This window comes from Polyergus mexicanus, unplaced genomic scaffold, assembly GCF_030449975.1.
Source record: "Polyergus mexicanus isolate NDT 795.1 unplaced genomic scaffold, iyPolMexi1.0 SCAF_5, whole genome shotgun sequence".
In the NCBI taxonomy this organism is placed as follows: Eukaryota; Metazoa; Arthropoda; class Insecta; order Hymenoptera; family Formicidae; genus Polyergus; species Polyergus mexicanus.
Genome location: NW_027223325.1, coordinates 11,983,438 through 11,997,142, shown reverse-complemented (window position 1 = coordinate 11,997,142; position 13,705 = coordinate 11,983,438). Strand labels below are relative to the sequence as shown.

Sequence of the window (13,705 nt, the reverse complement as noted above, 5' to 3'; positions counted from 1 at the left end):
TTTATGATATATATTTTTCCCGCATTATTTCTTTCAATAAAGTAGAATGGCATTGAATTTATATTTACAAATATATATATATATATATATATATATATTGTATCAATATTTGTAAAAATTTAAATATGGCCATTAGTCGCATCGCCATCAACAATACTTGTAGATATACTAGCATGAGCATCACTTCTCGCTCGAATTTTTAGCCAGAATCCTCCTTCTGCCAACATGGTGAAGCTTGCCTTGCTCAATCGTAAAGGATTGGAAGTTTTCGCGCACGGTTTCAATTCGCAACGAGCCAATAAATGGAATATCACGACCTTGGTTTCCAATAATGCAAATCTGTTACCTATGCACATTCTCGGGCCAAGTCCAAATGGCAAATACGCGTTGGTATTTAATTTTTTCTTATTCTCGGCAAAAAAACGTTCGGGATAAAACTCATCCGGTTTCTCGAAATACTTTGGATCCCGATGAATACCGTAAATAGGAAACCATACGTATGTTCCTTTCTTCACGACGAAGGGCTTGTCACCGGGAAGCGCTGGCGGTAACTCGAAATCTTGCACGCATAATCTATCTATAGCCACCGCTACGGACCACATTCTAAGACTCTCCTCGATTACAGCGTCCAAATATTGCATTCCGTTCAATGCCTCATAGTTTAATTCCCCGTTCGTTTTCTTTAGAACCTCGTCTATCTCGTTACGTAATTTTGTCTGAACGGTTGGATTAACGGCAATTTCATGAAAAGCGAAGCACATCAAGGTAGAAACGGTATCAAAGCCACCAAAAAAGAAGATGAACGCCTGCGAGGTCATATCCTCGATAGTCAGCTCCTTTCCGGGTCCTCTTTTTCCTCTACTTTCCATCATCAATTGTAGCATATCCGGTCGTACGATATTCTGCTTGTCTCTGATGTATATCGTGCTTCTTACGAGATCCTTGAAAAATTGACCTACACGATTACCAACGAATTTAATACCCAACATTTTGGTGATAATGGGCATACTTCTGATAAAATAGAATTTTATAGTACGCAGAGTGTTAAAACTCGTAGCGTCTTTTCCATAAACGTAGAACTCGTTAGTGGGATTTCTCATAGAATCGACGCTAATCCCGAAGGCGCAGGTTGCGATTACGTCATTCGTGTATCTGGTGAAGCAGTCCTTCATCTCGATAACACTTTTATCGGCAGGCAACTTGAAAAGGAACTCGGTAAAGTTGGCAGCACAATCGGACATTAGCTCAAACATAGCTTTCATTTTACTAGACGTAAAAGCGGGACTTAGTAAAGATCTCACATCTCGCCATTTTTCACCGCGAAGCGAAAATAAATTCTTCCCAAATAGAGGATCATTAACTTCGTCGATAAAAGCGCGATGATCGGAAAACGACTCGAAGTTCTTCACGCCGATGGATTTGATGAGATCCGGGTCGCGAATCATCACTACCGGATTCATGCTGTCGAAGAAACCGACATATTTAGCGTCTGGATTCAAATTGTAGATTCTCTGAATGGTTTCGGCCATTGATAACTGACGAAGGAATACTGGCCCCATGTTGCCCACGACAGGCCACGGTGATGCGTGTATAATCCCATGCTTCTTGAAGAAATTTAAGTTCTTAAAAAAGTAGTAATAAATAGCGATGGTGCTAGCTAAAATCGACAACAGTATCCAAATATCCATGACGAGAAAAGTCACTGATTGTCGATTGCCTTGATACGATGTTGTCAGATCGCGCGTGCACAAAAAACTGCTGCAGTTACTAGCCGTTCCTCTCTTTATATACCCGATGCAAACCGGTTGCTTTACCCGCATATTAGATAACGTCGATGCATCTTGATTCTAATGAAAACTGAACGCGAACAAAAAAAAAAAAACTGATAAAATTTATCGATAATATAAGTACAAATCGCACACGCTATGCAGCAGAACGTTTCTTTTCTATAATGATAAAGATGATAGAACAATAGAAAGAAGAAAACGGTATAAGTTTCGTGCACGAAAAACTTCGATTGACGTAGTTTTACGAAGTGCTTATCATTCGTGCAATCCATCGAGTAACGAGTCTTGGATAATATCGGATAATGACACTTTAATAGTTTACCCAATCTGATAAATGAATTTTTAGAAAAGTTATTTATAACAATTTACAATACTATTGTTAGAAATTTTCCTCTTTTATGCACATATAAAAATACAACAACAATTGTGAAAAATTGTTTAATATTTTAAGTCACTTGTATAAATGTTTCAAATGTATCGAAATTTAACATGTTCTTCTATACTCTTTGATTAAATGTCCAATTTTTTATTTAACAATATCTCGTCTTTTCGCTTTTTATATTCTCTCTCTCTCTCTCTCTCTCTGTTTCCTCAAAATAGTTAGAGAATTGAATTGGTAAATGTTGTCAATAATATTACCGTTACAACATTATATGTATATGTGTTACTAATAAAAGCATATGCTTTTACTGTTAACAATTCTGTTGATTTTTGCTATTAGGTAATATCGCCATAATTTCGCGATATGCTATTCTGTAAATACCTTGTGTCCATTTTGCCTACTGTAATCTCTCTGTTATGTAACCATTTTGACCTTGGATTCCATCATACTGTAGGGCTAAGGATACATCACTCTGACAACTATCCAATTAACTCAATGGTTTAATAGCGCACTCTTCACGAGTTGAAAACAATAGTTACTTTTACACATTAGCTATTTTAGTTTTAGAATATATATATATATATTTGTTCTTATATATTCCCATATTTCCATATTTTTAAATAATATTTTATTTTTTACGTCTTAATATCTCAAAATTTTGTGAGAAAGTAAATATGAGGAAAAAAAGACCAGTAGACAATGCAACTTAATTATCGATCACGCACTGCGTAAGAATATGTTTTACTCGTATAATTATAATAGTAATAAAAGATAGAAAGAAGAAAGTAGTGTTCGTTGAAAAATTTTCACGACGTAGTCTTACGAAGTGCTTATCACTCGTGCCCATCCATTGAGTAATAGCCTTGGATAATATCGGATAATGATACTTAAAAAGTTTATGCAATCTGATAAATTAATTTTCAGAAAAGTTATTTATAGTTAGAAATTTTTACTTTGCGCGTATATATAAAAATACAATAGCGAAAAAATTATGAAAAATTGCAGGATACATAAAGTCACGAGCACATAAATTCTTTAAAGATATCGAAATTTCAAGTATTTTTATATACTCGTTGATTATACGTATAACTATCCACTTCTTCATTAAACAGCATTGAATTAAAGCGTCTAGAGCGATTACATTTGAAATGATTTTGTCTTATCAATTCGGCTGTCGGGTTGATGCTAATATTGAAAAAAGTATCCCATCTTTCACTTTTTATATTCTCTCTCTCTCTCTCTCTCTTGAATATATTTGCTTCGTCGGTTTGTCCTCCCTTTTCCATCCGAGTCCGATCTATACTCGATTGCCGGGTAATACCGCAGGTTATTTGGCTTTCTCTCTTAAACACTGTGGAACGTCGCCTTGGATCCAGGATATTGCGAACGATGGGATCAGCGTACGGAAACAAAGCCGGGCACTTAGCGGCAAATTAGCGATGGTTGGGGGTGCCACTGTCGCTCTTCATTACACCGATACCCACCTACCTCCTCAACCCCTCCCATGACATCCCCTAACTCGGTCTAACCCTCTTAACCTCGTCCAGACAATGCACGCGCGCTGCCCGCACTTCACGTATATATCGGTGAACGAAACGTCGACTACTACAAAAATTTCCTGAAATGTCATGGCTTGATTTTTTCCTCTCAGTCTCTCTTATTTGAATGTAAGCGTATTTTTATTATTTTAATTTTCTGATCCCTTATATGTCTTAATATGACTCCGATGATGAAAATCCACGCGAAGTAAAAAAAAAAAAAAAAAAAAAAAATCTCGACGACAAATATTCAAAACGGTTCGTTTGTTTTCTCCATCTATAGTATAGTTGCGTATAGTTTTGAGAGTTTTGATAAATTCTTCTTATAGCTTATGTGTCGTCACACACACACACATATATATCATCTACATATTATTTTTTGATTCAAAAGTTTCAGACAGTATATATATATATATATATATATACGAGTTGCGATTGGAAATTGAAGAAAACCGATGAAACAATACAGTAGCGTATCTATCTAGAAATTTATTTCAGCTATGAGTAAATTTTAAAATAATTTTTTTTGTTATTTCACTTTTTAGAATAAAATAATATCAAAAGTTTTTGTATGCGCGTGCATCGCACAATGCATAATTAATAATTTAAATAATTAAAAATAGATTCTTTCTTTTATTTTCGGTTCGTAAATTAATAAATAACTTTAAATCTTGATAAATTATCAAAAGAGAAGTGTTTCAATCTTTTTTCTCAATTTGTACCATCAAATGCAAATGATACAAAGCCGTTTTAAGCATTCATCGTTGAGGATTACAATAATAATGAATAATTAATTTTTTTAATACAATTTTCATCCTTATTAATTGGTGAGAGAAATTAATTTATTTCGATGATATAGGATGAAAGAAAAATTTACATCATATATCGCCTCTAATGTCATAATTCGATACGACTACTGTCAGAAATCAGGAGGAACTCGAGGACTTTTAAAGATTACAAGGAATATTTAAACGTAAAGGAAAATTAAAAGCTTCCTTTTTCGAGTCGGGGTGACGACGTTTAAGGATATCGAGCTGTAGAAACGAAATCTCAGCAGCGCAAAGTAGTATAGCGAATACGATGGATACGTTCCTGAAAGGAAATGCGAGAACGTGCCGAACGAAAGTACGACGGGCCGGAACGATACGGGGGGGGGGGGGGGGGGGAGTTGAAAAGAGCGGGAGGGAGGACGCCGGGCTCGTGTAACAGAGTCCATTGTTGAAGCTTATTGAGAATCTGCCAATAGCCCGAGATTCAATTTGACTGGTGAACCGTGAACACCATTTAATATACAGGCGCGCGCGAGCTTCTGCAACGCAACAGGCACACGAAACACCTCGGAGCACAATCATTCTCGCTCTTCGCTCCGCAAAACCGAGGGAGGCAGAGAGAGAGAGAGAGAGAGGGAGGGGGGGGCAGAGAGAGAGGCGAGACTTTCGAGATATTCCATATTAGCGGAATTATCGCCAAATCCCTCTCTGGCTCATAATATGTATACGATATCTCGATAGCCGCGCGTGTCGGCGGATTTCTAATTCTTCTTCTTGTCCCCTCTCCCCCACTCTTGCAATTTTTTTTTTGAGTTCCGTATTAAATTTTTTAAATTATCTCCTTTTTTTTTCTGTCGCAAATATCTTATCACCGCTTTTGCTTTCGTCGTTTCGCTGAGCATAATATTGATCGCTGATCAGACGTTAATAGAAGCGAGATATATAAATTTAGCGAAAATACTTGCGGCATATGTCAGGCTGCTTTTCGCACAAGATAATTTTGCCGTTATGTACAATTATACATAACGGAGTAAAAGTATTTACAGCGCCTTTGATTGGCGAACGTGTATGCGTATAAATCGTTTACCTCATTCTAAGAAGAAAAAAAAAATACATCCCTTTTTTATAAAAAGTTTATATAATTATATACAATAGGCGCGTAGCTCTTCGCGATTTTGTGAAAATGAAAGAAATATATAATTATACGTAATGGCAAAATTATTTCGCGTGTGAAGCCTGGCGTATAGATACTTTCGCTGAGTTTATATCTCGTTCTATTCAACGATTCTATTTCAAGGTTCGCGCAATCTCTTCGTGATTCATGTTTCTCGTCGTGTCATCGATCGACCAATCTCGCTGGTATTAGCGATTCTCGTCCAGCTTCTAGGCACGGCGGAGACTTGCATAAGTCGTGGCAACCGGTATTTGATGCATCACGATTATTACGATTCAAAGTGAAAGAGGGACTAAACCGGGAGGGAAGAAAGCGAAAACCGGAGGCCGATGCTCTTAAGTGGTTCTTACGCCGTATTTCCCGGAGGAATATTTCGTTTTGGCTCAGACTGGGAGTAATGACTTACAGTCTTACCGCCTCGGGCGAAACGAAACGATACCAGCTTGCCTTTTCAACAGTCGTTGGACTTTTAATTTCCTAATGGGCTAATTATCGGTGCGTCCGAGGGAGTAGCTCGCCGCTGCCACTCACACCGATGCAATCAGCTTGAAACAAAGCGCTTGAAAGTCATGGTTCTCCAAGAACACGTACGCAATTCGTATCGCGTGTATCACGGATACGAAATGTTTCAGTTACGACGATCGATCATTATTATAAATGTCTCAGACAAGCATCGATTAACTCGGACGATTTACGCGCTTTTTAACGGCACGTGCTGCTTTGTCCTACTAATATTTATTTAACGCTTTTTTTTATCAACACGTATGCAATGATATATTAATAAAATTCTTTTAAATAAGAATCGATTGAATAGCCTTCGATAGAATGTTCTCAGTGTTGTTACAATCCGTGTTTGAATCTTCGTTGCGTAACGATCATTGATCGACGCTTCGATATGAAGAATCATTAGCGGATAATTTATTATCTACCTTATCTGACATTATGTTAACGGGGCATCTTGGTAAACAGATTGTAAATATTTTATAAACATCACGATAATTTAACATGTCATAATGACACAGAGCGTAGAAGCATGATAGGCGAACACGCAATTTCGTGATACATTCGCGCATACTCGAGGATGTATACACGATGACAAAGATGGCGAGAGAGATCGTTGCGGAACGCGTAAAGTTTTCTCAATTGAAGGCAATGAATTGGACGGGTAATCTTTTAAAGGCGGGGTTTTCGACTCTCTCTTCTCTAACGGAGAGTTAATGGGGTCGCGTCGCCGGCCGGGCCGGCAGACAAGGTCGCTTCGGGCAGAGCTGGGAGTTGGAAAGACTGAGACTGGCTCAGCAGGAATCTGCATAACAAAACGCGCAATTAATAAAGTTCTGCGGGCACCGACAAAAGAGCGTTTCGTCCTTTCAAGCTCGCTCCTGCAACCTTCCTCTTCCGTCTGTTCGCTCTCTCTCTCTCTCACCCTCCCCTCTCTTCAACCCCCCGACTCCGACTGCCACCCACACGAACGTGGCCCGCCGTGCCCCGCCAGCGATGCGAAGCAAAGTCAAAGGGGCGGCGAACGGGGCTATATATAGAGAGGTGGCGCCTATCGCGCTCGCGGGCCCGGGGCTAAATAAGTCAGGCTTTGTAAGGAATCCTCGGTGAAACTTTGCAATCTTCGCCGTGCGCACGCCGCCCCCGGAACTGCGATCGACGGAAAACATCGGCGTACCTTTCTAGTCGCGTCGTCCCAAAGTCGCTATAACTTTGGCCCCGGCGGCGGCAATTGTTATAACATTTAGACAATGGCTATAGGAAAATTGCTTGGACGCCCATACTGTACTATACGTATCTATTTGACATAAATCAGCTGATATAAATTTGACATCTCGGGAAAACATTGTGAGTGTGTGTGTGTGTGCGTGTTACCGGCGATATATAATACAACATAAATCGACAAGATTTTGACGAAAGATTGTAAAATGTGCAGGCGCAAACTTTGTATAGATCTCATCCGCACGCCAGCGAGATTGCTTCCGAGCGACACGCTGCAACGCGATGCGGTTTTAACACACACGCAGCTTTCAGATCCCGTTTCGCCGCCGTGCCTCCGATATATCCGAAAGTTTTCCCGCGCAAAATGCGGACCGCATTATTTATCAAACGGAGTAGGTAGGTAGGTAGGTAGGTAGTCGGCCGTGGTTTTAACGGCGGCTCCGACTCCCTCTGTCGCGTCCTCCAGGGTAAACAGTTTTCCGACCTCGGCATGAAGAGTCTAGCTGCTTAATATTTCAGACGAGCCGCAGCTAACTTCATGCATACTTATGTCGCGGCTCCTCGCGTGAGATAACCCGCGTGCGGTATTCTCCGCAATGTATTCGGATAGACAAGCTAGTCCATTATTTATTGTTCTTTGTCGCACCCTACCGTCGCGCGCGCGCGCTAACGCACTCGCAATTCTCACATGGCTCGTACCATGCTTCTCCTTAATGACTTTGCAGATGCAGATATGTTCCCTTTTAATAAGTTGCATCTTCACTATTCTATTTTATGGACATTAAGATAAAGTAGAGTAATTCATTTTTTAAAGTTTCACAGATCTAATGATATTTCCTAATTTGATAGTGCCTTTCCATTTTCGAGGAGCAGACATTTTTCACGCGGACCGAATCGAGACTCCGAAATAATATCGCTCTTCCGCTCCTCCTCGGTATATAAAAACGTCATCGGTCTCCGGTCGATGCAATCGCCGTCAGGTTAAACCGCGTAATAAAAACATGCGAGCCTCACCCTTATCCTCTCCGCCACGAGGGATTCGCCCGACAATATGGCGAGATGTTTGATGACCCGATCGATCACGGCTCCCTGTCCAGCTTCTTCCGAAGCGACCAGCGCGAACGTCGCGTTGCACATACATACCATACACATGCTCCTATGCTACAAGTAATGGGACGCGAAACGAGAGACCGAGACTCTATCGTAGGATATCAATGCACGACGGATGAGCGCTTCTCCTTCTTCCTTCCGCAAGCGATTCATCGATCCCGTGCGATTACTCTCTACGCTACCGATATTTATTAGTATAAAATTCTCTCTTATATTCTTGTTTTTATATACAGAAAGGTTCCCCAGGTTTTTCCGCTATATACTTTTATAAATAAATTAGTAAATATAAATATGGATAAATATATATATATATTGGGTGATTGCATAAGTTCGTGCCCGATTTAAATATAAACTTCAATAGATTATATTTTAGAGATAACACTTTTATTAATCAATTATATAGTCTCCATTCTTTTCTACAATGGTTTTCCAACCATCTATAAGCTTGTCGATTCCATTTTTGAAGGAAGAACTTGGTTTTTCTTGAAAAAAGTTTGTAAGGTGGTTTTCGACAGCTTCCTCGGAATTGAGATTCTTGCCATTTAAACTATTCTGCAAAGACCGGAACAGATAAAAATCTGAAGGCGCAATATCTGGAGAATATGGCGGGTGCTGCAGAATTTCCCATTGCAACTCCTGCAATTTTCCTGCAGCTTATTCCTTTCAGTCAGGAGATGCGGTGCCCACGTATCAAGCTTGGAAATGTATCCAAGCTTTTTTAAATGACGAAAAGCGGTTGAATTATCGATGTTCAGCCTCTCAGCAATATCCTCAGTTGTAATCCTTGGCTTTCTTTCCACTAAGGCACGCACAATGTCATCATCAATGCCAGAAGGCCGTCCAGAGCGGGGTTGATCCTCCATGTTGAAATCACCATTTCGAAATCTGCCAAACCACTTTTTGATTGTTCGGAGAGCAGGAGCGCGGTCCAAATAAACGCTTTGAATATTTTTTTGTGCAATCCCAACACTCACGCCTTTCCGAAATTCATATAGCATTACATGCCGCGAATGCACCTTCGTTCTCCATTTTTAATGATTTCTCTTATGCACAAATGGACTTATCTGAACAATGTCTGACGCTAAATTGACATAAGACAACGTCATCTATTCGGTGTAAGCAACAATTACCACACGAAAACAATAGAACTCCGCTATGCAGCAACTTAATGCCATCTATGAAAATCGGGCACGAACTTATGCAATCATCCAATATATATATATATATATACTTGTACTAGAATTTAATTTTATATGATATTAATATATATTGTATAAATATGTATTGTTTCTCGCAGATAGAAATTTGTTAGAGTTATCGGAAATACATTTGATAGACTTATCGAAGTTGTTTTCCATAATGTGTGGCATGTTGATAACGTTACTCGCGTCATATTCGTGTTTCATCACTTAATCTCCGTTACATGTATAAAAATGAATCTTGCGTACGCTTTGAACTATGTTGTATCGTCGATTTTTTAGATTTCATTTTTATCAATTATATTGTTACTTTTATATCATTTGCAAATACATCACAGACAAAAGATGGTATCGTAAAAATGATTATCTATTCGGATCGTATTATGGAATGATTGCACTAGCATTGGAGTATCGCGAGAACGCTCATTATTCGAAGAGATTACAATAGATTCGGCGTAATGACCAATCGCTGATATAATGACGTGTAAACGGAGTGCATCGAATATCATTGTACGAGCAGCAAGTAAGCAACAAAGGCCAATGCAATAGTGAAATCATCACTCATTTCAGTTAGATGCGGCATTTCGGCGACATGATGCCAAGCTAAATGTATGTACGTTATTAAAGAACAACAGAGTGTTGGCGGCTCGCGGAAGTAAGCAATTCTCAGTTGCGAAATTGAGCAATTTTTCTGTATTTTGTTTACGCAACTATGTTGACTGTGCGTCATTCTCCGGCGCTGCTGTTTGACGTCATTTGCATTGTTAATAACAAGCAAAGAGCACGCATATATTTGCGAGGTATATCGTAAGGTTATTCAAAGAAGGATTGTAAAGGAAAAGATATCAACTATGCACGCGAATTCTGATTGCGTCGCAATATGACAAGCTTTCAACAGTTTTCCGAGAAATAATAGGATATTTATTCCTCTTCGCAAATTAAGCTCATAATAAACGAATAGATGAAAAATTATATATATATATATAATTTTTTTTTCTTTGCTAGCAAATCAGATGAAACAATATTAAATTAAAATAATGATTAAAATAGCGATCAAGTGATACCTTTGTCAAGTTGTCGAGAGACGCGCGAAAAATTACACAGTCGTCTCGCTGAATAATTCTTAAATATGTATGCCATCGCAATGTAAATTTATATAAATTTATAGCATTTTAAGATTGATAAAATATTTAATCCACATTTATAATAAAATCAAAGTAATCATTCTAATAGAAACCTTTTTTCCTTTTTCTGACGTCATATCGCGCTCCATGTGCTTCCTCTCTTTTTGTACTTTATTACGTCATCTTATTATCTGAGCACGTGATGGGACAATATTCCAGATGCACACCTAATCATTTTTATTCTTCCGGAGACCGGTGTAAATATTCAAAAAGGTAATATTATTGCACGCATGTTTTTTACGGCTCAGTGTTGTCTCGTGAGAAATGACAGACATTCGAAAGCTTGCGGCACTCTCATAGTGTACGCGATTTCGACGCTTTCGCGCCGAAAGTCGAGATAGTGCGAGACGACTGACTATATCTTTCTACCTCCATCCTTGAAAAATGATCGCATTGTCGAAAATACCGTGTGACTTAGTCTCTCACCTGCGTCCCTCTTCCTTATTTTTCTTTATGCTTGTCTATGCTCTCCCTATTTTTCCTTATAAATTATTCGCGAAGGGGACAGAAAGCTTTGGACGAAAATGGGAATCGTACGGATGACTCTCCAAATTATTAATGTTCCTATTCTTGGCCATTTTTTAGCTTTTCGAAAAAAATTTATTTAATACGATATACATTGGTAAATTGGTTAAAAATGAGATTTTTACGTCGAATTTTACAAATGGCCAGATCCTTTTATATCCCAAGGAAAGTTAATTATATTGGAAATTAAAATAATATCTGTCAAAACCATGATATATTAGCGTCTCTTAATTTCATACCTCGCATAATTAATATATACAATCTTCAATTTACATAAACAGGGGATCCAACAGAGCTTTATAAAAGGACTTTGAAGCAGAATATTGATATAAATAAATGATGAGCGAAAATTGAATAAAGATAAACTTGAAAATTGTTCTACCAAGATTTTATCTCAATTCTGTACATTGACATTGGCGTATTTCTCTCTCTAATATACCTGGTACAGTCTTGAAAAATGGTCTCACTGTCAAATATAACTTACACCCGACTCTGTCACCTGCTCTTTCCTCATAATTCTTTTTTACGCGTCAGTTGTATAACGCACATGTATAACGTGTGCGGCAACTTATTTTAAAAATGCTTCGGAGCACTTTACCAAACAAAATGTACTAAAACAAGTAACTTACAGTACAATCGATACGCGTATCGCGGTGATTGTAATGTTTTTTATCGGTTATGAAAAAAAAGGCAATCGTCTCACTCGTATGATATATATAACACGAGCACAAGTATAATACGAAAGAGGGCATTCTTTATTATAAGTACGACACGTGTGCTTAAATGCCTGCTGCTAATTCTGTTTGAGGATTCTCGCGCGACGAATCATAATCGTAAAGCAGAAGTGCGAATGCCGCATCGGCGCGTTCTATTCAGTCTTTCATCGTGGTACATTTGAAAGACGTCTTTTGCCAGCGAGGCAACAGGTTGCACAAGAGATTGCAAACTTTGCCAAGGTCAAACGTAGCCGTGCGTCGCATCTTCGTTTTATCGTCCTCTCGAAAGATAATGTATCTCCAGATATTTCTTTACCTTTTTCGAAAATCGCAAATCAATATTTGTACAATAATCTTCTATATAAAGATAATTGAAGCGATGATGTAGCAAATATTTCAGCCAGATGACTCGCTAACGCGATATTGCTTTATTTCTTCGACGAGTGATAAAAATTGAAAGAAAAAAGAACGATCAATTATATTCTCCCGGTTTATCGCAGCAAGGATATCAAGAATAAGAGCGCGTAGTGAAAAAAGAGCATTAGTAATTAAGCGAAATAGATTAAAGATCGCAAATACATCGGCGCCAATTAAGTGATTATCGTATCATGCGGATTAATGTGACGAAACGAAATAATAATTGTTCTATACAATGGCCGTGTATATCAGTTGGGAGCGGTTCGTCGTTGCGTATCGAGCGTTACGCAATGCTCGATGAAATAATGTACAAACGAATGTGTATAAATAAATCTTTACGAGATAATGGGAAACACTGCTTTGTACTTTACTGCCCAGGTGAAATAAACTCACCGCTGCTGAAAACCGAACCAGCCTGCGCGCAAGCGGGTAATCAGAGCCAGAAACTTTGCTCAATTTAACTTTGTTAATAAGCTGCTTCGACGCGCATTTCTATCGAGAATAAAATTTCCAAGATGGCTTCGGGATCGGTTAAACTTATGTATATATATATATATATATATATATATATATATATATATATATATATCATCCGTAAAATAAAGTTATTAACATAATCAAGCCGCATGACCTCGTTTAGTAGACATCGCAATTACGACTCTAATATAAGTAATCATCGTATTATTAACGCCCCGTGTGAGGATTGTTAACGCACCAAGAGAGATATGATTACTTTTTGACGCAAATTATTAAACGACACGATGACAAGAACGTAACCACTAAATAGCAATAAAGTTGTGAAAAAATGCACATTTATTTAATACAATATATTTAATGGGAAACGTTTCGTATATTTTTTTATTTTATTTTAAGAAACATAATTTACATCACGTGAATTAAAGTCACGTATCGGTTTTAGCAAGATGGCGATGAATGTCTCGTCTAGAGGAAGAATTATTGACCGAGAACAGGTGAACAGGAACATCAATGATTCTCATCAAGCTAATACAGCGAACGCAAAGTGAGCTATGGTCTTTGGATCTGAGTACTTTCTCGTAATAAAGTGAATTTGATAAATGACTTTGGTGTTTGCATTCCATTAATGAGGGCGGAATCATGAATTTACAGCCGGCTCGCCGAATAAAGCTTCGTTATACGCGAATCCATCGAAAAGGACACAG

General features: G+C 38.3%; 1 protein-coding gene across 1 annotated transcript; it reads right to left on the bottom strand.

Moving 5' to 3' along the window:
• On the bottom strand, nt 1-1,765 carry LOC138933452 (cytochrome P450 9e2-like). The gene has a single exon (XM_070296165.1). It carries the CDS (start codon nt 1,686-1,688, stop codon nt 120-122), a length of 1,569 nt encoding a protein of 522 aa, XP_070152266.1. The 5' UTR covers nt 1,689-1,765; the 3' UTR covers nt 1-119.
• Nucleotides 1,766-13,705: the final 11,940 nt, after the last annotated feature.